General features: G+C 40.9%; 1 protein-coding gene across 1 annotated transcript; it reads right to left on the bottom strand.

Annotated features, from left to right (window-relative positions):
• Nucleotides 1-34: 34 nt before the first annotated feature.
• Nucleotides 35-27,918, bottom strand: LOC115143449 (guanine nucleotide-binding protein G(I)/G(S)/G(T) subunit beta-1-like). The gene is made up of 11 exons (XM_029683899.2): nt 27,525-27,918; nt 13,042-13,151; nt 12,804-12,842; nt 12,532-12,638; nt 9,417-9,480; nt 9,060-9,222; nt 8,865-8,931; nt 8,522-8,723; nt 7,988-8,204; nt 1,886-2,001; nt 35-1,757 (listed from the first exon to the last, which is right to left on the bottom strand). The coding sequence occupies exons 2-10, from the start codon at nt 13,096-13,098 to the stop codon at nt 1,895-1,897; spliced, it is 1,023 nt and encodes a 340-aa protein (XP_029539759.1). The 5' UTR covers nt 13,099-13,151; nt 27,525-27,918; the 3' UTR covers nt 35-1,757; nt 1,886-1,894.

Here is a 27,918-nt window from a genome sequence, read left to right as displayed (position 1 = left end):
TAAACTAGAAAACATTTGACAAGTGGCATGAGAATAGGTTAAGAACAAGACATCTCAAACGGCTTTTTATTACATTTTCAATAACAGTACATTTTAGTACAGTATCTTGATCCAGCTCACTGTGGAACACCAAGGCTGTTTACACAGGCAGACCAATTGTTCTCCTTTTTTTTCACTATTTGGACTTTTGACCAATCAGATCAGCACGTGTCAATAATTGGGCTGCCCGTGTAAACGCAGGACAAAATATTGAAATAAAATACAAAAAATGTGAAAAGGGTGCAGAGCTCCATCTTATCAATGGAAGGAGAAAAGGAAACCCATCTCAATTGAATTGCAATTCATTTTTACTTGTGGCCACACACAAATAGATCACATGTATTGTACATCACAGAAAAAGTGAAAAATGTCAACTATTAAAGAAAGTGTTTCTGTACAGTGGAGAATTGTTTTCTTCTGCCATTCAGATGCTATGACTTAAGACCAAGAAAAGAAATTACAGAATTAGTAAGGGCATAAATCAGAGAACATGTTTTTGTTCCATTGGGTGTGAACATTTAAAGGAGGTTAATCCAAAAAGGTTCACTATGAATTATATAAAATAAAAAAAATTGGCATCATTAGAACTGGTATGATATTTCACATGGAGTCAATAGGAAATCCATTCTTCACTTTCAATTACTCTGGTGCATAGCTTTGCCAGTGTAAGTACATATGCAGTGTTTAGCCAAAATAAAATAGTTAACCGGTTACAACTTATGAACAAGACAGATGACTTGGATCTTTGCATCGTGGAAAGCAATTCTACAGCATGCATGCTTAAATTAACCCATGGCAGACAAAACCAAATGTAAAATTTCAGATAATTATTTTCAGACATTGATTTGTACATTTCATTCACAGAATAGCAACTGCTGTTTCAAGCACAGGAAAGGTGTCTGTTAGTCAGGTGGTATTTCACTAAGTGGACACTTACAAAAATCCCCATCCATTAAACTAAATCCAGCCCCAACAATCACAAAACCCACCCTAAACCCCTATTCCCTACTCCACCCAATTAAGACAGAGTTAAGGGGTTAACTGAAATTAAGTTACTCATGAACTACTTCTGTATCGAAATTAGCATTCATCACAATTTATAACATGTGCTTAGTTAACACAGTATTAGTTCAAGCACATTTTATTTTTGTACAAAAAAAAGCCGTGATGAAACAAAAATAGCTGGCAAATAAATATATCATTGACGTTTTCTGAACGCAGCTCCTGTAATCTGGTCAATATTTTGCTTTCATGCTTTCTGCATGTTTTATTTTGTCTCAGCTTTCTTACATGATTAAATTGGATTAATATGACAAGCTTTATTTGAAAAGAACCTGACTAACGAAAGCAACTGAATAAAACAAACCATCAGAGAATAGAATTCTTTAAAAAAAGAAAGTTAAATAATTTGTACAATTACGCTCAAACATTTGCTTTCAAGACATACATTTGCATGGGATGATAGTGTTTTGTCATTCAAGGTAACATAAAAGGGTCCAAGAAGGAATGCACAAGTTTTTGATTTGATACCACAGGAACTCTTCTTTTTAACTAGTTGACAAACAATTGTGCTCTTCTTGTGTAGGAAAGGCATTGGTTTCCCTTAGTTTGTGGTGTCCAAGTCAGTTTAAAACGGTGTTGAAGAAGATGCTATGAAATTTAACATTCTCAAGTTGTTGTAATGGTCTTCCAGTCAACTTCTGAGTTCAAAATGACATCTGAAGAAGAAAAGTAAGAATGAGTCAGGGTTAACTTATACTGAACAATGAACACACTGTATACAGCTGTTGTTCCATAAGTAGCTAAAAAGGCGTAGCTTTACAGCAATACAAAAAGGGCAAAGCACCTTCAGGTTTCAATTCCAGATCTTGAGAAAACTGTCCCAGGATCCTGTTGCAACTGCCATGCCATCGTCGGTGACTCCCAGGCAGCTAACACGGTTGTCATGTCCAGCCAACACACCTAAAACAGAACCACAATATTAGTCTCAGGACGGTGCTGGGAATGATGGATTTAATTTAGCTGACATTATAAATAAGTTAAAATGAGCTTGAAACATTTGTTGGGAGTTATTTTGAATTTCACATTTCCAGGACAGGTTGCATTTGACTAATACGTGTACAATATAAAACATGCTTGGTGTGCAATAGTGTTGTCACGATACTAGAATTTTGAATTTAATACCGATAGCTTCCAGGTTTAGTATCACGACACTCAATACCAAGACAAAAAAAAGGCACATTAGCCAAAGTCAAAGGATGGCACTTGATGCAGACAAACGCAGCTACTGCTCTGTTCGATTGTTGGACATATTTATTTAACTAGGCAAGTCAGTTAAGAACATATTCTTATTTACAAAGACGGCCTATTCCTTCCTCCTTCCATTGGGGAATTGAACCCCGTTCTCCCACGTGACAAGCAGGGACACACACCACTATACTAAAGAGAAGGTGTCTTTAGATCAACAATCAATTAGACATTTTGTTTGTCAATATTTTTTCAGGGACAGCCATGTATGCATTAATGAATGTATCAATTCTACAATCAATTTGACTTTGTTTTTACCAGTAACTACATAACAGTAGTCATTTATTTGAATGGTAAATCTCTATTGATAAACTTGGTAAATCAAGATGTAGCCTAGACATATTCACAATACAGGTGAATGCATTTTCAATAGGAGTGTGTGTGTGCATTGAGTTATTAACATTTTGCGTGTAAGGGGCAGTATTTTAGTTTTTGGCAAAAAAAAACACCCATTTGAAACTGCCTAACTGCCTATTTCTCTTATTTATTTATTTGCAAATTATGGTGGAAAATAAGCAAGATTTCTGGCTCTCACAGACCTGTAACTTCTTTAAGAGGCTCCTCTGTCCTCCACTCGTTACCTGTATTAATGGCACCTGTTTGAACTTGTTATCAGTATAAAAGACACCTGTCCACAACCTCAAACAGTCACTCTTCTCTGTATACATCAATGAGGTCGCTCTTGCTGCTGATGAGTCTCTGATCCACCTCTACACAGACGACACCATTCTGTATACTTCTGGCCCTTCTTTGGACACAGTGTTAACAACCCTCCAGGCAAGCTTCAATGCCATACAACTCTCCTTCCGTGGTCTCCAATTGCTCTTAAATACAAGTAAAACTAAATGCATGCTCTTCAACCGATCGCTACCTGCACCTACCCGCCTGTCCAACATCACTACTCTGGACGGCTCTGACTTAAAATACGTGGACAACTACAAATACTTAGGTGTCTGGTTAGACTGTAAACTCTCCTTCCAGACCCATATCAAACATCTCCAATCCAAAGTTAAATCTAGAATTGGCTTCCTATTTCGCAACAAAGCATCCTTCACTCATGCTGCCAAACATACCCTTGTAAAACTGACCATCCTACCAATCCTCGACATTGGCGATGTAATTTACAAAATAGCCTCCAATAACCTACTCAACAAATTGGATGCAGTCTATCACAGTGCAATCCGTTTTGTCACCAAAGCCCCATATACTACCCACCATTGCGACCTGTATGCTCTCGTTGGCTGGCCCTCGCTTCATACTCGTCGCCAAACCCACTGGCTCCATGTCATCTACAAGACCCAGCTAGGTAAAGTCCCCCCTTATCTCAGCTCGCTGGTCACCATAGCATCTCCCACCTGTAGCACACGCTCCAGCAGGTATATCTCTCTAGTCACCCCCAAAACCAATTATTTCTTTGGCCGCCTCTCCTTCCAGTTCACTGCTGCCAATGACTGGAACGAACTACAAAAATCTTTGAAACTGGAAACACTTATCTCCCTCACTAGCTTTAAGCACCAACTGTCAGAGCATCTTACATATTACTGCACCTGTACATAGCCCACCTATAATTTAGCCCAAACAACTACCTCTTTCCCAACTGTATTTAATTAATTAATTAATTTTGCTCCTTTGCACACCATTATTTTTATTTCTACTTTGCACATTCTTCCATTGCAAAACTACCATTCCAGTGTTTTACTTGCTATATTGTATTTACTTTGCCACCATGGCCTTTTTTGCCTTTACCTCCCTTCTCACCTCATTTGCTCACATCGTATATAGACTTGTTTATACTGTATTATTGACTGTATGTTTGTTTTACTCCATGTGTAACTCTGTGTCGTTGTATCTGTCGAACTGCTTTGCTTTATCTTGGCCAGGTCGCAATTGTAAATGAGAACTTGTTCTCAACTTGCCTACCTGGTTAAATAAAGGTGAAATATTTTTTTTAAAACACTCCAAACTCCACTATGGCCAAGACCAAAGAGCTGTCAAAGGACACCAGAAACAAAATTGTAGACCTGCACCCGGCTGGGAAGACGGAATCTGCAAAAGGTAAAGCAGCTTGGTACGAAAAAAATCAACTGTGGGAGCAATTATTAGGAAATGGAAGACATACAAGACCACTGATAATCTCCCTCAATCTGGGGTTCCACGCAAGATCTCACCCCGTGGGGTCAAAATGATCACAAGAACGGTGAGCAAAAATCCCAGAACCACACGGGGGGACCTAGTGAATGACCTGCAGAGAGCTGGGAACAAAGTAACAAAGCCTACCATCAGTAACACACTAGGCCGCCAGGAACTCAAATCCTGCAGTGCCAGACGTGTCCCCCTGCTTAAGCCAGTACATGTCCAGGCCCGTCTGAAGTTTGCTAGAGAGCATTTGGATGATCCAGAAGAAGATTGGGAGAATGTCATATGGTCAGATGAAACCAAAATATAACTTTTTGGTAAAAACTCAACTCGTCGTGTTTGGAGGACAAAGAATGCTGAGTTGCATCCAAAGAACACTATACCTACTGTGAAGCATGGGGGTGGAAACATCATGCTTTGGGGCTGTTTTTCTGCAAAGGGACCAGGACGACTGATCCATGTAAAGGAAAGAATGAATGGGGCCATGTATCGTGAGATTGAGTGAAAACCTCCTTCCATCAGCAAGGGCATTGAAGATGAAACGTGGCTGGGTCTTTCAGCATGACAATGATCCCAAACACACCGCCCGGGCAACGAAGGAGTGGCTTCGTAAGAAGCATTTCAAGGTCCTGGAGTGGCCTAGCCAGTCTCCAGATCTCAACCCCATAGAAAATCTTTGGAGGGAGTTGAAAGTCCTTGTTGCCCAGCAACAGCCCCAAAACATCACTGCTCTAGAGGAGATCTGCATGGAGGAATGGGCCAAAATACCAGCAACAGTGTGTGATAACCTTGTGAAGACTTACAGAAAAAGTTTGACCTCCGTCATTGCCAACAAAGTGTATATAACAAAGTATTGAGAGAAACTTTTGTTATTGACCAAATACTTACTTTTCCACCATAATTTGCAAATAAATTCATAAAAAATCCTAATGTGATTTTCTGGATTTTTTCCCCCCTCATTTTGTCTGTCATAGTTGAAGTGTACCTATGATGAAAATTACAGGCCTCTCTCATCTTTTTAAGTGGGATAACTTGCACAATTGGTGGCTGACTAAATACTTTTTTGCCCCACTGTAATTGTCAGATTAAGATAGGAAACCCTCTAACGTTTCCAAAACTGTAAAAATATTGTCTGAGTATAACAGAACTGATATTGCAGGCAAAAACCAGAGGAAAATCCAATCAGGAAGTGCCTCTTATTTTGAAACCTCTGTTCCTATGCATGCCTTATCCTCCATTTAAAGTGATATCCTTTTTCTATGGCTTCCCTAAGGTGTCAACAGTCTTTAGACATAGTTTCAGGATTTTATTTAGAAAAAATGAGCATGAAAGATCACATTGCGTAAGTGGATAGGTGGGGGCTCTCAGAGTGAGTTTTGCGCTACAGAGTAAAGCGGCCATTGTTTCTCCCGGTGTTATTGAAAAACCTACACACCCGGTTGATATATTATCGAATATACATTTTAAAAACAACCTGAGGATTGATTATAAAAACATTTGACATGTTTCTGTGGACATTATGAATATTATTTGGAATTTGTCTGCGTTGTCGTGACCGCTCTTTCCTGTTGATTTCTGAACATAACGCAACAAACAGAGGTATTTTGGGTATAAAAATAATCTTTATGGAACAAAAGGAAAATTTGTTGTGTAACTAGGAGTCTTGTGAGTGAAAACATCCGAAGATCAAAAGGTAAACGATTAATTTGATTGCTTTTCTGATTTGTGACCTAGCTACTTAATGCTTAGTGTACATGTTTTGCTATGGTATCGATAAACTTAAACGCTTGGATTGCTTTCGCTGTAAAGCATAATTTCAAAATCTGAGATGATTAACAAAAGGCTAAGCTGTGTTTTGCAATATTGCACTTGTGATTTCATGAATATGAATATTTTTTAGTAATATTATTTGGACTGTGGCGCTATGCTATTCAGCGGTTGCTGACGAAAATGATCCCGCTAACGGGATGGGTGTGCCAAGAAGTTAAGCTTGTTTTGGCTGATTTCAGGGTGTGACAATCTGATTTCCTTCCATTTGAGACTTAGTGCCTTCAGAAAATATTCACACTCCTTGACTTTTTCCAAATGTTGTGTTACAACCTAAATTTAAAATGCACTAAATTGAGATCGTCACTGGCCTACACCTCATAATGTCAAAGTGGAATTATACTTGTAAAAATGTCTACAACTTTCTACATGCCCAGACTCCCAGTGCAGTATGAATGGGGAGCTGACATGATGCAGCCCAGACTCCCAGTGCAGCATGAGTGGGGAGCTGACATGATGCAGCCCAGACTCCCAGTGCAGCATGAGTGGGGAGCTGACATGATGCAGCCCAGACTCCCAGTGCAGCATGAGTGGGGAGCTGACATGATGCAGCCTAGCATGAGTGGGGAGCTGACATGATGCAGCCCAGACTCCCAGACAGTGGAGTGGTTCCTCAGGACAGGCTAGCTAGCATTGAGTAAAGCTAGGCATACGTTAGACAACAAAAATATTGACATCGTGGGACAACTCATTATGCAAATGGTCTGGATAATCTTTTCATCCTGTAGTCTGCTCACATTGAGATTTATCTAGACCCCGCCCGGTCCTGTGAATTCTATATATGTTGTGGCGCTGTGGCCAAGAATGAGCGAGCAACGAGTTGCACAAGTCCGAATTCTGGCATGTCAGAACAATACAACCGGGACAGAAGATGCAGCTCAGGAGAGTGCAAGACTTATAAATCGCACTTCTTTCACCCGCTCACATTATGTGACCTACAACATCTTGAGTGGAGCATAAAAATGACCTGCGATCCCAGAAATATGGCATAGATCCGAAATCGTTACTAAATCGCAGTTTAAGCTTCCCGAGTGACGCAGTGGTAGTGCATAGCAGTACTAGCTGTGTCACTAGAGATTCTGGGTTCGAGTCCAGGCTCTGTCGCAGCCGACCGCGACCGGGAGACCCATGGGGCAGCACACAATTGGCCCAGTGTCGTCCAGGTTCGGGGAGGGTTAGGCCGGCAGGGATGTCCTTGTCCCATCGTGCACTAGCGACTCCTGTGGCGGACCAGACTTAGTGCACGCTGACACAGTCGCCAAGTGTACGGTGTTTCCTCCGACACATTGGCTTCTGGGTTAAGTGGGCATTGTGTCAAGAAGCAGTGTGGCTTGGTTGGGTTTCGGGGGATGCACAGCTCTCAACCTTCGCCTCTCCCAAGTCCGTACGGGAGTTGAAGTGATGAGACAAGACTAACTACCAATTGGATACAACAAAATTGGGGAGAATTGGTTTTATTGCGGTTTAAAATGGTGTAATGTATGGTCAGCTTGACTGGACCAGGCAAGAGGCTCATTGGCTGATAGACAGACTTGATCCTGTCATGCAGTACGCGACATTAACAACCAAAAATATAAAAACTTATACCGAACCGTTTTCATGTTGTAGTATCGAAAAAGTACCGAAGTTTTATTATAGCGTGTGACGAGACATCTCTGGGGTGTTATCAGTGACTCACCAGCACGGTCAGCCTTCAGTGTGTCCCACACGTTGCAGTTGAAGTCGTCATATCCAGCTAGGAGGAGACGTCCACTCTTGGAGAAAGCAACAGAGGTGATGCCACAAATGATGTTGTCATGCGAGTAGCACATCAGCTCCTGGTCGGCACGAAGATCGAAGAGTCTGCAGGTGGCGTCGTCAGAGCCCGTACAAAAGGCATTGCCATTGGGGAAGAACTGCAAAGCACAGATCATACAGTAATTACTTACTGAGCAAATAACTGACTATATTTTAATTAAAATTTGTATCTCAAAAACATTTTTTTTTTCAATCAAAGAACTGAAAAGTATAAATTGAGATTATATTTCATGATTTGAGGACCACATTGGAAATAAGTTTTTTTACGGTTTGATGGGTCATCCTTTGGGTTTCTTGTACTTTTAAATACTGTTCTTAAAATGTACAAATTGTTTAACCTAAAATAAAGATGGCTCAATGTAAAATGCCCTAATAGGCAATACGTGTGCATAGATATCTTTAAATATGCCCTTACACATATGGCATTGATGTCAGACTCATGCCCAGTGAAGGTCTGTCTGCACATGCCCTCTCTGACGTCCCAGAGTTTAGCCGAGGCATCACAAGCACCTGAGACAAATAGCCTAGTGTCAGGGGCCAATGAGAGGCTCATGACATCACCACTGTGACCAGCAAATGTAGTTGTCTGCTGGCCAGTCTCAATATCCCAAAGGGCACTGTAAAAACATCATCTGGTTAAAACAAGAGGCATGAGTTTCTATACAAATTCAATTCACATGTAAGGAAAATTAACAATGTTGTATTGGAAATAGACTGAGCTGCATCCTTACAGGACACTGAGTAATTCCTTTACTTACCAGGTGGTGTCTCCAGAGCTTGTAATAATCTGGTTGTCATCAACGAAGCGACAGCAGGACAGATAACCTGGAAATTAGATTTCATTTGTGCATTACTAACCCAGAAATGTTCCCATAGTGTGTTTTAAGTAGCAGAAAATGAGAGAAGGATTTCATAACAAATAACATGCCAAACAGAAAATGTAGTCTCTCTACCCGTGTGTCCAGCGAGCTCCCGGCTCACACGTACATTCCCCTCACGTGTCTTCAGGTTGTAAATAGAGCAGATGTTGTCCAGGCCTCCACATGCCACGTAGTTTCCTGAAGGTGCATATGAGCAGGTCATGACCCAGGAAGAACGCAGAGGAATGGCATGGACCTGCAAGGAGGTGGTGGATAAAAAACATGAAACCTTTGCACACCTGAAGTAATGAGCTCTTATTACAGGTGTGTAGGTGAATAAAACTAAAGTAGAATGTCTGAAGGGACAAAATGCAATGCCTATAATTGCAATGGAAACGTTGTAGTCGTCCTCTAAACAGAGCTACGGAAGTTGAGCTACTGAAGTCTGACCTTGTTAGTGGTATAGCTGTCCCAAATGATGAGTTTGCCATCTTGGGAAGCACTGACCAAGAGCCTGTGAGAAAGAGCAGAAACATAAGGTCATGGAATTACAGTTCCATTTAAGAAATTGTAAGCAATTTTTAAAAATCAAACTATAACTAGCTAAAATTCTATATGGAATAGACAAGCAAACTAAAAGTAATTTATTAAGACTGCTTTGCTTTGTAACTTGGGGCCAAATCTAAGCAATGACAATCATAGCAACAATGCATGCTTAGTCATAATAACACCTACTTACATTTCCCACAATATCATGTGGAATAATACACTGCTCAAAAAAATAAAGGGAACACTTAAACAACACAATGTAACTCCAAGTCAATCACACTTCTGTGAAATCAAACTGTCCACTTAGGAAGCAACACTGATTGACAATAAATTTCACATGCTGTTGTGCAAATGGAATAGACAACAGGTGGAAATTATAGGCATTTAGCAAGACACCCCCAATAAAGGAGTGGTTCTGCAGGTGGGGACCACAGACCACTTCTCAGTTCCTATGCTTCCTGGCTGATGTTTTGGTCACTTTTGAATGCTGGCGGTGCTTTCACTCTAGTGGTAGCATGAGACGGAGTCTACAACCCACACAAGTGGTTCAGGTAGTGCAGCTCATCCAGGATGGCACATCAATGCGAGATGTGGCAAGAAGGTTTGCTGTGTCTGTCAGCGTAGTGTCCAGAGCATGGAGGCGCTACCAGGAGACAGGCCAGTACATCAGGAGATGGGGAGGAGGCCGTAGAAGGGCAACAACCCAGCAGCAGGACCGCTACCGCCGCCTTTGTGCAAGGAGGAGCACTGCCAGAGCGCTGCAAAATGACCTCCAGCAGGCCACAAATGTGCCTGTGTCTGCTCAAACGGTCAGAAACAGACTCCATGAGGGTGGTATGAGGGTCCGACGTCCACAGGTGGGGGTTGTGCTTACAGCCCAACACCGTGCAGGACGTTTGGCATTTGCCAGAGAACACCAAGATCGCCTAATTCGCCACTGGCGCCCTGTGCTCTTCACAGATGAAAGCAGGTTCACACTGAGCATATGTGACAGACGTGACCGTCTGGAGATGCCGTGGAGAACGTTCTGCTGTCTGCAATATCCTTCAGCATGACCGGTTTGGCGGTGGGTCAGTCATGGTGTGGGGTTGCATTTCTTTGGGGGGCCGGACAGCCCTCCATGTGCTCGCCAGAGGTAGCCTGACTGCCATTAGGTACCGAGATGAGATCCTCAGACCCCTTGTGAGATCATATGCTGGTGTGGTTGGCCCTGGGTTCCTCCTAATGCAAGACAATGCTAGACCTCATGTGGCTGGAGTGTGTCAGCAGTTCCTGCAAGAGGAAGGCATTGATGCTATGGACTACTGGCCCGCCTGTTCCCCAGACCTGAATCCAATTGAGCACATCTGGGACATCATGTCTCGCGCCAGCCACCAACGCCACGTTGCACCACAGACTGTCCAGGCGTTGTCGGATGCTTTAGTCCAGGTCTGGGAGGAGATCCCTCAGGAGACCATCCGCCACCTCATCAGGAGCATGCCCAGGCGTTGTAGGGAGGTCATACAGGCACGTGGAGGCCACACACTACTGAGCCTCATTTTGACTTGTTTTAAGGACATTACAAAGTTGGATCAGCCTGTAGTGTGGTTTTCCACTTTCATTTTGAGTGCGACTCCAAATCCAGACCTCCATGCGATTGATAAATTTGATTTCCATTGATAATTTGTGTGATTTTGTTGTCAGCACATTCAACTATGTAAAGAAAAGTATTTAATAAGAATATTTCATTTATTCAGATCTAGGATGTGTTATCCAGTTATGCATTAGGGGGCGCTATTCATTTTTGGATGAAAAACGTTCCCGTTTTAAACAAGATATTTTGTCATGAAAAGATGCTCGATTATGCATATAATTGACAGCTTTGGAAAGAAAACACTGACGTTTCCAAAACTGCAAAGATATTGTCTGAGTGCCACAGAACTGATGTTACAGGCGAAACCCAGATAAAAATCCAACCAGGAAGTGCCGCATTTTTTGAAACCGCCTCATGCCAATGACCCCTTATATGGCTGTGAATGAGCTTACGTTTTCCACGTATTCCCCAAGGTGTCTACAGAATTGTGACGTCTTTTTACGCATTTCCATTGAAGAATAGCCGTAAGGGACCATATATAGCAAGTGGTGACATGGTGTCTCCCGCAGAAAATCTTGTGTAAAATACTGAGGTAGCCATTTTTCCAATCGCTTCTTATGAGAAACCAATTGCCTCGACGGATATATATGTTAAAAACACCTTGAGGATGGATCCTAAACAACGTTTGCCATGTTTCTGTCGATATTATGGAGTTAATTTTGAAAAAAGTTCGGCGTTGTAGTGGTAGCATTTTCTGGTCGATTTCTCAGCCAAGCATGATGAACAAACGGGAGTTATTTCGACCTACAAAAATAAACTTTTTGGAAAAAAGGAACATTTGCTATCTAACTGAGAGTCTCCTGAGTGAAAGCATCCGAAGTTCTTCAAAGGTAAATCATTTACATTTAAGTAAATGATTTAATTTGGTTGCTTTTCTTATTTTCGTGAAAATGTTGCCTGTTGCCAGCAGAGCCTAGCATAGCATTATGCCATGATAAACTTACAAATGCTTGTCTAGCGTTGGCTGTAACGCATATTTTGAAAAACTGAGATGACAGTGTTGTTAACAAAAGGCTAAGCTTGTGTTTGAATATATTTAATTCATTTCATTTGCGATTTTCATGAATAGGAAAAGTTTCTAGGGGTATTTATGTCCGCTGCGTTATGCTAATTGGTTTGAGGCTATGATTACGATCCCGGATTGCTCGTCGCAAGAGGTTTAGTGTTCCCTTTATTTTTTTGAGCAGTGTATAATAACCAATTCATGCCAAGGGTTATACAATTATATACCATGCCAACTTTTATATTTGACAACTGGAATCATTCAACTATTTGTCATTGCAAAAACTCCAAAAAGCAAGCAAGCTATTTTTTTTGTAGTACAGAACAAATGGAAATGATCTTCCTAGCTTGTGAGACACTAAAAATGACACTTGGGTTTACCTGGAATCAGTGCCCCAATGCATGGCATAGATCTTAGCCAAATGCCCCCTCAGTGTTCTTCTTGTGCGCATCTGAATACGGCCAACGGGATCAATATTGGCTGTGATCTGCAAAACACACAAACACAGTTACATAAAGCCATCAATAGCAGATTGCATTGAATGTTTTGCATATCCCTAGTTAAAGATGCACTATGCAGAAATCACTCCACAATTTTATGGTTGTTAAAATTGTAAGTTTGAAAAAAAAAAAAAAAAAAACTAAACTTTTACCTGTGATAGCGTGGCATCTGCACATGCTTTCCTGGCATCCTGCAAAAGTAAGAAAATTAAACCATCACACAAATGTAACAACCAAACACTGTCAGAAGATTATGTAGCTTTGTTATGACACTGTTGAGACTTGATTATGAGCGCAGAGACAATTCAATTATTTCTGAAATACGCAATTTCTGTAGGTTTTAAACAATTGCTCCTGCCCATTGACTGTAGATGAGGGATGAACACTCACTCGGATCTGGTTTTTGAGCTGCTCAGCCTCCTGGCGTAACTGGTCCAGTTCACTCATTTTGCCCTGCTTAGTAGGTCTGTCTCGCTCCAGCTGCTAGGACAGTCGTTAATCTGAAAGAGGAAGAAGAGTCTCAGTAATCATGTTTCCAGCAAACCTTTTTATGCGAATAAAGTACGTTGGCAAAAAAATTAATTCATGACAGGCCTGGTGAAAACAGCAAATGTTGGTAAACATTGTCGACAAATGTTACGCTAGTCAAGGTGGGATCCTTAAATTGTCGATAAAATTAATTATGAGAGAAATGGCGATTAAATGCCTTTATGCACAAATATTGATATAATAACCATCAAATCGAAGTAAACTTGGGAGTCACGCCCCACTACTGTATGGTCCCCCCACTACGACTCAGGAAAGAATGCAGTTTTATTAGGCTACAGATGAAATAAATTATGAACTTCACAGGGTGTTGAAAGTGCAATCGGGGTATGGTGTTCCTGTCCAATAAATATCGAGGGTCTTATTCTGGAGACATGATCAATGCTTGGCTACCTTTTGAAAAATGTATCTATTTGGTCCATAATGTCATCATGTAGGCTACCCTACCCACACTGTACCTGCCAGCTGTTGACTAAAGTGCATGTGCCAAGACCAGAGTGGGCACATTCTCAATATAACGCAATTTACATTTTCCCCAAAACCATCAGTAGAGTTGAAAATGCGATGGAATCTGTCGCCAGATCGCTTGTCACTCATACACATTATGTAACCAACTGATCATGTTTTCCCCTCGTTGAGCTGTGAAAGCATTGAAATGGCATCATTTAGACAAACAAAGCTAGATGATGTTCTGTCACAAAAGGCTGTTTGTTCCAGAAAACAAAACATACGATACATAAAATCCCCTGTCATTCGTGGATAGGCCCAACACCTCGATCAGAACGACAGCGCCATTACATCAATACAGCGTAATCAATTCTGCAGTCAAACTTCTCTCATTATGTACAGTGCATTCGGAAAGTATTTAGACTCATTGACTTTTTCCACATAACAGGCTTATTCTATAATGGATTGAATAAAACTCAATCCACACACACACACACTACCCTACCCATAATGACAAAGTGAAAACAGGTTTTGAAATGTTTACAAATGTATTAAAAATAAAAACCGGGGGAAGAAAAAAGTATTCAGACCCTTTGCTATGAGAATTGAAATTGAGCTCTAATGCAGCCTGTTCCCATGTATCATTCTTGAGACGTTTCTAAAACTAGATTGGAGTCCACCTGTGATAATTTCAATTTATTGGACATGATTGGGAAAGGCACAGATCAAAAACCAAGCCTCGAGGTTGAAGGAATTGTCCGTAGGGCTCCAAGGCAGGATTGTGTCAAGGCACAGACCTGGGGAAGGGTACCGAAAATATCTGCAGCATTGAAGGTCCTCAAGAACACAGTGGCTTCCATCATTCTTAAATGAATTAAGTTTGGAACCACCAAGACTCTTCCTGGAGCTGGCTGCCCAGCCAAACGAGGGAGAAGGGCCTTGGTCAAGGAGGTGACCAAGAAACGATGGTCACTCAGACAAAGCTCCTCTGTGGAGATGGGAGAACCTTCCAGAAGGACAACCATCTCTGCAGCACTCCAGCAATCAGGCCTTTATGGTAGAGTGGCCAGACGGAAGCCACTCCTACATAAAATGCACGACAGCCCGCTTGGAGTTTGCCAAAAGGAACTTAAAGGACTCTGACCATAAGAAATAAGATTCCCTGGTCTGATGAAACCAAGATTGAACTCTTTGGCCTGAATGCCAAGTGTCACGTCTGGAGGAAATCAGGCACCGCTCATCACCTGGCCAATGCCATCCCTACGGTGAAACATGGTGGCGGCAGCATCATGCTGTGGGGATGTTTTTCAGCAGTAGGGACTGGGAGACTAGTCAGGATCAAGGGAAAGATGAACAGAGCAAAGTATAGAGAGATCCTTGATGAAAACCTGCTCCAGAGCGCTCAGAACCTCAGACTGGGGCGAAGGTTCACCTTCCAACAGCACAACGACCCTAAGCAGACAGCCAAGACAACGCAGGAATGGCTTCGGGACAAGTCTCTGAATGTCCTTGAGTGGCCCAGCCAGAGCACGGACTTGAACCCGATCGAACATCTCTGGAGAAACCTGAAAATACCTGTGCAGCGACACTCCCCAAACAACCTGACGGAGCTTGAGAGGATCTGTAGAGAAGAATAGGAGAAACAACCCAAATACAGGTATGCCAAGTTTGTAGGCGGTAAAGACTCGAGGCACAAAGTACTGAGTAAAGGGTCTGAATACTTATGTAAAATGTTACGTTTAAAAGAAATACATTTGTAAAAATGTAGAACCGGTTTCTGCTTTGTCATTATGGAGTATTGTGGGGAACAATTCATTTTAGAATAAGGATGTAACGTAACAAAATGTGGAAAGAAATCAAGGGGTCTGATTACGTTCCGAATGCACTGTATGTAATCCAATATTTAAGTTAATATTTGTGCAACAAAACATTCACCTTTTGCTTGTATTTCTGTCAAATTTACACATACAATTTGACGCATACGTTGGATAAATCCAATGTATGCACCACACAAAACACAACTGCAACGGTGCAAGGCAAATGCAGAATTCCATTGGAAATGAATGTACTTCTAATATACCAACATGCAATGACGCTGTCGGTCTGATTGAGGTGCAAGTCTTTGGTAAAGAAATAGGCTAATGACACATTTGCATAGATGGACATTGTCCTCTTCAAAGAACTCTCTCAACCAGAAAACAGATTTTCTGAACTAGTAACTACTTTCCTTCCACAGGGAAACGTTGTGCAGTCATTAAAAGACAAATTGCGTCGGAGGAGAAGTAGGCTGTGACACCGTTGCTTTGGCTAGTGTAGGCCTACACTCTCATAGCCTACATAACATTACTTCTGTTGGCTTGGCCAGTGCAGCAGGCTCATACACTCATATCCTACATTAGAGCGCCTCTCCTGCCCTCACACAACTCTGCTACTGACTCACAGTCCTATCTTCTCACCTCAATGTCATTGACATAATTCTGAGACACACAACTTCTTGGTGACAGGGGGGCAGAATTGAGTAGCTTGGATGAATAAGGTGCACAGAGTAAACTGCCTGCTACTCTGTCCCAGATTTGAATATATGCATATTATTAGTAGTATTGGATAGAAAACGCTCTGAAGTTTCTGAAACTGTTTGAATGATGTCTGAGTATAACAGAACTCATATGGCAGGCGAAAACCTGAGACAAATCCAACCAGGAAGTGGGAAATCTGAGGTTTGTAGTTTCATTTAAGTGATTGAAGAGGACAATGTCCATCTATGCAAAGAAGAGTTTCAGTCTTTAGAAAGTTGTTTGAGGCTTCTATTGTGGAAGGGTGTCAAATAAACGCTGTTTCAACAAGTGGACTAGGCTGAAGCCAATCAGTTGTTTACTGCGCGGTCACGCGGGTGCGCCGTTCCTTCTTTTTCCTCTGTAATGAATACGCTATTGTCCAGTTGGAATATTATTGAAGATTATAAAAAAGACCCTAAGGAATGATTGCAAACATCATTTGACATGTTTGTACAAACTGTAATGGAACTCTTGACCTTCCAGACCATTCGTCTGGATTTTGAGCTCACGCATTGTGCCTTTGGAAAAGTGAACTAAACGCAAACAAAACGGAGGTATTTGGACATAAATATGGACGTAATCTAACAAAACAAAACATTTCTTGTGGAAGTGGGAGTCCTGGGAGTGCATTCCGATGAAGATCAGCAAAGGTAAGTGAAGATTTATAATGCTATTTATGACTTTTGTTCACTCCACAATTTGGCAGGTAACTGTATGGCTCGCTTTTGTGGCTGAACCTGTTCTCAGATTGAATATTGTGCTTTTGCCGTAAAGCTTTTTTGAAATCTGACACAGCGGTTGCATTAAGAACAAGTTTCTCTTTAATTCTATGTAAAACATGCATCTTTCATCAAAATTTGATGAGTATTTCTGTTATTAAATGTGGCTCTGCAATTTCTCCGGATGTTTTGGGAGGCATTTCTGAACATGTTGCCAATGTAAACTGAGGTTTTTGGATATAAATATGAACTTGATCGAACAAAACATACATGTATTGTGTAACATCGAGTCCTGGGAGTGTCATCTGATGAAGATCGTCAAAGTTTAGTGATTAATTTTATCTATATTTCTGCTTTTTGTGACACCTCTCTGGTTGGAAAATGGCTGAATGCTTTCTGTGACTAGTTGCTGACCTAACAATGATATGTTCTGCTTTCACCGAAAAGCCTTTTTGAAATTGGACACGGTGGTTGACGAGAAGTGTATCTTTAAAATGGTGTAAAATACTTGTATGGTTGAGGAATTTTAATTATGAGATTTGTTGTTTTGAATTTGGTGCCCTGCAATTTCACTGGCTGTTGGTGAGGTGGGACGCTAGTGTCCCAAACGTTCCCAGTGAGGTTAATTTAACCTTCCCTGACAAATCCTGTTAAGACATGACTGGCCAGATGATCTGAAAAACAGTTATCCTGCTGACCCCAATCCACTGGTTGATGCTCACTAGATCAGCCAACGGTGCTAAGTGATCAATAAACCATTTATAGCGATACAGGCCGATCTGATCACACTCGTCTGGGCAACCTAAACACATAATTTACCACAAACAGTAGCCTAAAGCACTGATCTTCTTATTAGTCAAATACAGAACATGGTCAGAGAAAACAGAGGTCATTTTCAAAACACTTAACATTTTAGTCATTTAGCAGAGCAATTGGGCTTAAGTGCCTTGCTCAAGGGCAGAGTTTTTTTTTTTTTTTTTACATAGTAGGCTCAGAGATTCTAACCAGAGACCTTTCGGTTACTGGCCTTATTCTCTTAACTGCTAGGATAACATTCTATTGTGAAAAACAGAGAGATTATCCACACACCAGCATTGTGAAAGGTACCAGTAATACGGGAAACAGCCTTGACCTCACATTCGCAGAAGACTGGATTAGCACATTTGGATTTGAATGAAACATAAGGACTATCAACAAAACCTTTGGTTTTAGCCCCAGTTCTTCCTCCTAGCTAACCCAATAACCTTACTTCATGTATTTCACTCTGTACAGTCAGTGTTTGAGTGCTAGACTGAGGATCTTCTCTAAACTGAGAAAATCACACTCAAGGTCCTCTCTGATAAAAATATCACTGTTAATTCCATGACTACTTGCCATCCACATCCGTCCTTAAGATCGGGTGTTGAATTAACCTTATAACATGAGAAAAGTGAGTAACAAAATCAGGAGGGAGACACTAGGACTGGACTTCCGTATAACACACTATTACTGTGGCATCCGAATGTGGGACGTAGAATGACAACATTAATCATGGAGAGGATATGTAATTAAAAACTACATTCTGCACTGGCATTAGTTCAAACACCTAATTCATTGAGTTCGATGTTGAGTCTTGGTTGTAAGTTACTTGGAGTCAATGCAGGCACAATTCAGAAGATGCTCAAACCTAAACATAGGACTCAGTCACAGTTCATCCCTACACAACCTCAGGGTAAGAAAACAAAGAACAAATTCTGCAATGTGGGTGAACTAGATGCTCTCAGAGTCTGTCCATAATCCCTTACTGTAAGAAGTTCTTCTGCGCCTCATTTCTCCAAGCGCCTGATCGGAATCAGCTGACAGCATGATAAACAGGGAGTGGTGACAAATAGCCTGGAGGTGTGGCTTACTGACTGCTGAGGTCTCGAGGGCAGCCGGAGTCTGCTGCTCAACATAAATGTTTTCATAATGTTTTTGTTTCCATGCAGCCATACAAATTCACCTTTCAGAGCATGATCTCAGTAGTGTTCAGGATTATTTAGTTTTACGTTGATACATTTTCCATATTTCAGATGTTTCTATTGCCGTTTCCAACTAAAAATAAAAATGGGAGAAATGTCAAACGTGCATTAAGATGGCAGAATTCAGATATAAAGTTATTGTTTAAGCACCATCCATCGAGTTTTTAAACTACGGCACACCATATGGTTGGGTTTTCCAAATTGCTGGCGTCTTGAAGCTAAAATTGGGATCATGTATACTCTACTAATGGCTAGAGCTGTTGCGGTGACTGTATCACCGCCACACCGGCAGTCATGAGTGACATTCTAAGTGACGATTGAGTCACGGTAATCTCCTCTCATGCACAAAAATGACATACCTCAGAAGTGTGATTGACTTGGAGTTCCAGTGTGTTGTTTAAGTGTTCCCTTTATTTTTTTGAGCAGTGTATATTAGTACCAGTCAAAGTTTGGACACACCTATTCATTCAAGGGTTTCTTTATTTTTAGTATTTTCTACATCGTAGAATAAGAGTTAAGACATCAAAACTATGAAATAACACATGGAATCATGTAGCAACCAAAAAGTGTTTAACACATCAATATATTTTCTATTTGAAATTCTTCAAAGTAGCCACCCTTTTCCTTGATGACAGCTTTGCACACTCTCAACCAGCTTCACCTGGAATGACTTTCCAACAGTATTGAAGGAGTTCCCACATATGCGGAGCACTTGTTGGCTGCTTTTCCTTCACTCTGTGGTCCAACTCATCCCAAACCATCTCAATTGGGTTGAGGTCAGGTGATTGTGGAGGCCAGGTCATCTGATGCAGCACTCCATCACCCTCCTACTTGGTCAAATAGCCCTTACACAGCCGGGAGATGTGTTTTGGGTCATTGTCCTGTTGAAAAACAAATTACAGTCTCACTAAGTGCAATCCAGATGGGATGGCGTATCGCTGCAGAATGCTGTGGTAGCCATGCTGGTTAAATGTGCCTAGAACCCTAAATAAATCAGTGTCACAAGCAAAGCATCCCCACACCAAACCTCCTCCTCGCTTCACGGTGGGAATCACATGTGGAGAGCATCCGTTCACCTACTCTGCGTCTCACAAAGACACACCGGTTGGAACCAAACATCTCAATTTGGACTCATCAGACCAAAAGGACAGATTTCCACCGGTCTAATGAGCATTGGTTATATTTCTTGGCCCAAGCAAGTCTCTTCTTATTATTGGTGTCTTTTAGTAGTGGTTTCTTTGCATCAATTTGACCATGAAGGCCTGATTCACACAATCTCCTCTGAACAGTTGATGTTGAGATTTATTTGGGCTGCAATTTCTGAGGCTGGTAACACTAATGAACATATATTTAAAGTTAGCAGATTTTAAGCATTCTAGTACAGTTAAACAGTTGAAACAAAGTGTCATGTTTATTTGTTCAGTTAGGAACTGATTGTTTAATAACTTGTAAATTAGAAAAATTACAAATCCATGAATGTACTTTATCACTCAACAGATATTCACAGAAATATTTTAGCTGCCCCACATTACAAAGGTGGTGAAGTTGTCAGTGTCTCTTCTTACTATCCAATCTAGACTGTATGGAGAAACTTTAAAATGCTTCGAAAGAAATATTGGTTGAAACTAAAATGCAGTTAATCAATTTAACTTTAACTGCTTGAAAAAAAATGACTGTCTCTAGGCTGTCATAGAATGCACAACTTAAACTTTTAAAATGTGCTCAACTTACTCGACTAGTAAAATGCAAATTTTACAACACATCTTGTCTTTCATTTAAGAAATAAAACAAACAAAACTGATTTGTTTCAAATTAAATGAAAATCACCACCTATACCATCCATGAATAAACAGAAAAGCCATTGGTATTAGTCCATTTTTCCCCCAGTGACGAAATGGCTGTGTTACAATATGACTGCCCATTTACAATTTTAACAGTTGGGGGAGGTTTTTCTTCAAAGAGGACCTGCTTGGCTTTGTCACAAGAGTTATTACTTTTTCATCTACAATGTGTGAAGCTACACTGAAAAGGCACTCAGTCCATACTAGTACAGGGAAAAACCAAGACACTTAATACAACATATTTCATTATTCTTGCATTCCAAAGGATCATTAGGAATAGATCAACATTGGCTAATGTTGGCCGATGTTGTAACAGAAAATGACAATACAAAGAGTCTCTAACGGAGACACACTGACTAAAAAGTTATTTTGTTGGCATCTACATATGTCTCATTACCAGTAAAACAATTAAAACCTATTCACTTACTTGCTGTGCTGTTTCGTTGTTCATTTGTTTAGTCATTTCATTCTCAACCATGATTCCAGCATACATGTCAAGCAGTAAAGTTTCAGCTGTCTGCCTGTCTGTGGCCTCTTCTGTCATGGGTCCTCTTCCCCGGTGCTTCACTGTCACTGTGTCCGTTTCCATCTTGTCCAGCTGTGTCTAACATTTCACAAACCCTGTTTCGTGTCACCAGCGAAGTAGCAGTCCTTGTACCTAGCATCAAGCATGGTGGCGACATAGTAAAGAGGCTCAGAGAGAATGCCACCGGATCACTTGTTCACAGCCTCTACTGAGTACTTTCGCAGGTTTTAACCCCACGTCTGTGTCGGCAGTTCTGTTGAGCCGGCGTTTCAATACCATGAGAGGGTCTGATGCAGACGCAGTTGATGAGCTTATTTCGCAGTTGTTTCAATGGAGCTAGGAGTGTGTTCATGTCAATGAGAGTCCACTGGTTTGTACTGATTGTTGCAGGTAACTCAGTCAGCTGCGTACACGCCAAGCACTCGTTTTTGTTCCAGCAGGCTCTCTGTGTAAACAGTACTGTTCCATCTGGTGGAAACATGTTCACTCCAAGCTGCTCCTGTACTGCTTGCAGTCGGATGTATGCTAGCTGCGAGTGTTTAAAATGACCCACTATCTTCCTACCTGTTCCCACTGTGTCAGATATGCTGCGTTGGGCCAAAACACCTTAATTCACAGCCAGTTGCTGGCGACTCCGCATTCTTCCAAAGCCTTTGTCATGTTACGTGCATTAACACATTGTTCTTGGGGATTTTCCAAGTTTCAAACATGTTCTCAAATGCCATTGAAATGGCTGTAGTGGTATGAGAACAAGCACATTCTTGAGCTTGTAATATGTCTTTCCTCAGTACAAAATCCTTGTTGACCCACTGTGCTGTATGACTCAGCATGCTCATGGGTCTGATATCGCTAGTCCAAATGTCAGTCATGAAGCTAATCTCAGTGACGCCCATTGCAAGTAGCTCACGGATGTGCGTTTCAACAATACTGTGCAACTCTGTTAGGGCAACATCTGAAAAATAGCACTTACTTGGTAGTGTGTACCGGGGCTCGAGGTGCTCGACCAGTCGGCAAAAGCCAACATCATCCAGAGAACGGTTGATTGTCACGGGCAATTAATTCCATTATCTTGGCATTAATGGATTTTGCCTTTGAGTTGTCTCACTGAAATTCTATTTCAAATGACTGCTCGACTTGAACTTAAGTTGTTGGAAGTGCGCGCTTAGTTTTTTTTCTGGTTTTGTTCTAAGTAGTCAGTGAACGTCTGGGGGTGATTTTCAAATCAGTAATTAGGTTTGTGGTTTTGAAAGATTTCACTTTCTCCCCTCTGGAAATAATAGCAGCACAAACTTTGCATATGACCTTTTTGTTATCTTCCTTTGAAACTTCAAAATAGATCCACACAGCAGACTGTGGGCTAGGTTAGGAATGCTGTTTTGAACATGTAGCTCTGTATTTTTCGTGGCATCATTACATCATCTACCTATGTTACAGGTATGCACGTCAGCTTTGACATCGGATTTGCACATTGGCGTTATACATAGACCCGATGCTGGCATTTTTAGCTAATCTCATCTGATTCCGATATATTGTGCATCCCTAATGTGCGCGCGCACACACACACACGAACCCAAGCTTGAAAAAAATATATAATAATGATTGTGCCGTTATACAATACAGTCTACCGCATAATTATGCACGGCAAAAAAATATTTTAAAAAAACTGGTACATAATTGGTCTTCCATAAATTAAATTAATTTAGAGTTGGCCTACAATTAGTGACTTTATATATTACATTTACATTACATTTAAGTCATTTAGCAGACGCTCTTATCCAGAGCGACTTACAAATTGGTGCTTTCACCTTATGACATCCAGTGGAACAGCCACTTTACAATAGTGCATCTAAGTCTTTTAAGGGAGGGGGATTACTTTATCCTATCCTAGGTATTCCTTAAAGAGGTGGGGTTTCAGGTGTCTCCGGAAGGTGGTGATTGACTCCGCTGTCCTGGCGTCGTGAGGGAGTTTGTTCCACCATTGGGGGGCCAGAGCAGCGAACAGTTTTGACTGGGCTGAGCGGTCAAAACGGTTTCAAATAGCCTGGTAATAGCCTGGTAATAGGGCCTTTTTATATTTTCATAATTAATAGGTTGACATTACCTTTAGGTACAGAATATCGAATATCTCGCCACCGTGCATTTCCATCTCCTCCCTTCATACCTTTCTCGAGCACGCAGAGAGAGGTGCTATTAACAGTTTAATGAAATATGTTTCATTGTGAAAACGTATTACTATCAATGATCCCAAACAGATTTCACTTGGTTTCCCAAATGAAGCACTGTGTAGCTTCAGGAACAGGGTTGGAGACCCCACGGTACACAGAGTTTGGGAGAAATATCATCTGTGCTGCAGAGAGACCCTGCATGCTCCTCAAACAGAGGTTGATGTGTGGAATAAAATAACCAGAATAGCCTACCCAACATGAGTGAAAAACGAAACAGCAGAAAGTGTCCTACATTCGCTATTCGAGTACATACAGATGACATCTTTTTTCTCCTGACCCTGATCCTGCACATTTGATAATGTGAAATTCTAGTAATATTAGTAAATACAAGATTCAATTGAGAATAGTTTGATGGGTGACAGTATGATCACTTGATGAGAGAACAGCGTTTGCAGCCTGAGGCAAGGAACAGACCGCAAGCTTTTTTGCGACTTTCTCAAATCATCAATAGCCTATAGTTTCATCATGCAGCCCATACATCTTTTGATATTCAAGGCATCCTAAATGTTTATTATTCACAACTAAAGTTGTCAAATTACTCTAAATCTAGCGTATAGAACCTGTTTAAAAATGATCACTTTTACACTCAAAATTCTCCTGAATGGGAAAAATATCCTTTCTATTTTATTCAGCTAAGTTCAATTATATTAGTCTTACTATAAAATAATGCCACAGGATTTAAGAATATCTTGTCTGCTAAATAAACAAGCCTATGCATGGCACACTGCCAGATAAGCTGTAGGCCAACACATGCTGTTCTTCTGAAATACATTTTCTTCACATCATGTTTGTTTAGACCTGCCTAAAATAAATACATTGATTTATGATGGTGTAAATTCAACTGATTCATTAGACAGGTAGATGTTTCAAAGGCGCGCAATAGTGGCTTGCTAAACGTGTTTATGTTAATTAACGGCTAATTACCATGAGACCGGCAGTCTTTTACACAACAATACCTGGCTGACAAAATGTCATGACCACCACAGCCCTACCAATGACCATACAAAAGAAGTATAGCGGAGAGCAATGAACAAATATGGCAAATTTAACAAATCAAGGAATTTGTGGTAAATGCATGGGGCCCCGCCATCTTCATACACCTCCGCTATTGCATAAGAAAACACTAAAAGAGCACAAAATGTAGGCCTGCGTTGTAGAAAGCTTGATGCTATTATATCAGTGCAACAAATGTCATATGGCTAAAGCTGGATCATAGAAAAGACCATAACCAGCACTATCACTGACCAAGCCTGTAATCCTAAAAGCTCAAATCCACAGACAGTAAATATTTAATCCAATCTATGCCCACTAACAGGAAAACAGCTGCCGGAGTCAGAAATCAGTTTTCCACTCTGAAAAAAGCATGTCTGATTAGTCTCTACGACAACATGCTTACATGTTAAAGACATTGGCGACTACTACTTGGTTTTTTACCTCCTGTTTATATATGCATAATCTATGAGCAGAATTACTGTTTTACCTCAATTAACCACAAAAGCCCTAGTTTGAAAGCCACGGTTAAGCCACGGTTGAAAACCAAGTAGACAAAAGTACAGGAGAATCTCTAATTCTCTCACTGCCACAAGATAGTAACCAATGTGGTCCTTTCATCAAAATGGACTAATGCTTAATAAAGAAACATATCGGGCTGAGAGGGTGGATGGGGGTTTAATTAATAGTTTGTCATACAACAATTCATGTAATTGTGTGTACCACAGTCAAAACAACACCCTGCAGTAAAATTCACACTGGCATTAGTCTCTACGACAACATACTTACAACAAGTAGCCTTAAAGACATTGGCGACTACAACGTAGTTAACCCTTTCCGTAACTGCTAGACTTAACGCCTAGCTAACGTTAGCCACCTATTACTTTTTGCAAATTCATAGCATTTATTAACTGTAAGTTATAACATATATGAAATGGGTGAGGGACATCCACAAATTATACATACCGTACAAAACATATATTAAATGAGTGTCTCATTTACGTACAGAATGATACAAAATGCTGAGACCAGGTTGGATATTAAACTTGAAACACTCCTGTCCTGGTGTAATTTGACTGCAGCGGGAAACATTGTTGTGCTCAAATATAGTGGTACAAATAATTTGCTTGCAATCCATTAGCACTATTTGCATCCAATTTGAATGTCACCTGCAAATAAACTGATGAATCACTCTCCGTTGGTATTCAGATGAGGTTACAATATTTGTTTGAACAATTCAGGCTCATTGTAGATACCTTACAATGCTGCAAATGCAAGAACTCCCCCGCTCATCTCTTTCAGATGTCAGTCATTTACAGAGAAAAGCAAATTAGCTGGCTTGAAAGTTGATGTTAAAGAAGTTAGGGTAGCTACCACTACCAAAACAGTTACACTGATCACCTATGAAGCCTCAACCAATGGCATGCTAATTAATGTCTTGCTACCAAAACAGTTACACTGATCACATATGAAGCCTCAACCGATGGCATGCTAATTAATGTCTTGCATCGATGGAAACATGAGACTGAGGCAGCAAACGCCATCTTGTTCGCTGCCGCTGTTTATAGGCCTAGCTACTAGGGTTGAAGAATCGACGCTAACTAGACACATAGATTGATTTACTTTCATGCTATGTATGTCACATGTGAAAATACATGTGCAATCCCCGTATTTAATACAACATGCGAAAAGGCCGAGATGTTATATTTCAATTTCCATTATCAGAATGTATGCCTCAACGATTTCTAACCAAATAACCCTGCTCAATAGCAGTGACCTCAATACTAGCTACTAGACAGCAGCCCAACTTCACTCTCCGACAACGGACGTCGGGGATTATCAGAAACAGGGTGCAGACAAACAGAAAAGACCCACCCAAAGGGAATAGAACACACTGATCCAGCATTCCTATCGTTTCGCCCCCGTGCTAGACGTGTGCTAAATTACTCCAGCAACTAGCTAAGGAGTTAGCTGGCTAGTGTTGGAGAAGAAAATCCAATTAATTACCTACTTAACTAGAAGTAGCCATGTCGTTAAAGCCAGCAGTAGCCGTTTAATTTGATGTAAACCACAAGAGCCAAGTAAAGCAATTGTGCTACCGTTAAGGTGGGGGATATTTAAATGGTACAAATGGTTTATTTACCAGCTAGCAGTTAGCTAACGTTTGTGCTATTTAACATCAATCCAGCTAACTTTAGTTAGCAAACTAGCTAACGTTAGTGTTTAACAGAAATCTAGTTAACTAGCTAACGTTAACTGAATTTATAACTACGTTAGCTATCTAGGTGGTAGATTGGCAAAAGTGATCATACTTGACTACCAAAACGGCATATCTAACAATGCCTCAATTTATTTTAAACATCCCATTATGAATAGTGCCCAAGATAAATTGTTAGCAATGGACAAGTCAGATAACTAACGTTAGCTAGTTATCGCTTGCATTTTAGGCCACAGTTGTCCATCTCAAAGATGTTAGCTACCCAGCTAACAAGTCCGCTTTTAATAAACAAGTTAAATATGGTTGTTTTGAAATGCAGTTTAAATTAAAGGGGTATTGAGGCAAGGTTAATATTTTTTATGGAAAAAAATTAAGCTAGCTGGACAACATTGCTGGTTAACTAGTTATAGCTGAGGTAGACCGCTGCGTTTTGGGTACCTAACCAAATTAGCTAGCTGACGTTAGTTGGTTAATGACTTGTCCAAGAAAGTGTTTGCTGTCCACTTCTCATGAATTGGACAGGGTCCAACCCGCCCCTTGCTAAATCAGGCTGGATATACAGTTAGATCGGTACGTTAACAATACATACGAGTATTTCAATATACTTGCTGAAATTAGGATCGATATAGCCAGCCGAGGATCGATATAGCCAGCAGTTGGAAAGCAGCTAAAATTGGCTAAGCTAACGTTAACCCACCCCGGACAGTAACGTATACTAGCTAATCTAACGTTACCAAATCGGCCAACAATTACACTAGCATTTGATTGTTTTCCAAATGTGCGACATTGCACCGTGACCGTCCTACCTTTTTCTCAGTTGGCGTTGGCTTGTTTATTTAGCATTGACTGGAAAAGGTAACGGTGTAGTTATTCCTCCAATCCACGCATCAACGAACAGCTAGTTTACAAACTAGCTAGCTTTCAGAGGAGCAACCCTTCCCAAACGTAACCAGGCTGGCCAGTACGCTTTTTCAACAACCTGGACCAACCGGGGGGGGGGGTAAAAATCACACCACTCCCTGCTGATGACGGGACACAGATCCCTGCTGCAAAGTGCAAGTAGGCTTATTGACAATCTCAATAATCAATTTTCCCTACTGTCTGTTCCCGATGTATATTTCATTTAGAAGCCACTTCCCCTTAGGCCGCCCTAAACTCTTTCTCCGTACTACTCAGTCACTACTTCACCCGGCAATCAAA

This window comes from Oncorhynchus nerka, linkage group LG15, assembly GCF_034236695.1.
Source record: "Oncorhynchus nerka isolate Pitt River linkage group LG15, Oner_Uvic_2.0, whole genome shotgun sequence".
Taxonomy (NCBI): Eukaryota; Metazoa; Chordata; class Actinopteri; order Salmoniformes; family Salmonidae; genus Oncorhynchus; species Oncorhynchus nerka.
The sequence above is the reverse complement of the archived record's forward strand: the minus strand, read 5'-3'. Positions and strand labels throughout refer to the sequence as shown.

Coding starts and splice junctions, on each gene's coding strand:
- LOC115143449 (XM_029683899.2), bottom strand. CDS start 13,098: ATGAGTGAACTGGACCAGTTACGCCAGGAGGCTGAGCAGCTCAAAAAC. Junction 12,639..12,803: donor CAGATGCCACGCTATCACAG/GTAAAAGTTTAG, acceptor TGTGTTTTGCAG/ATCACAGCCAATATTGATCC. Junction 9,481..12,531: donor CATTGGGGCACTGATTCCAG/GTAAACCCAAGT, acceptor TCTTTCTCACAG/GCTCTTGGTCAGTGCTTCCC.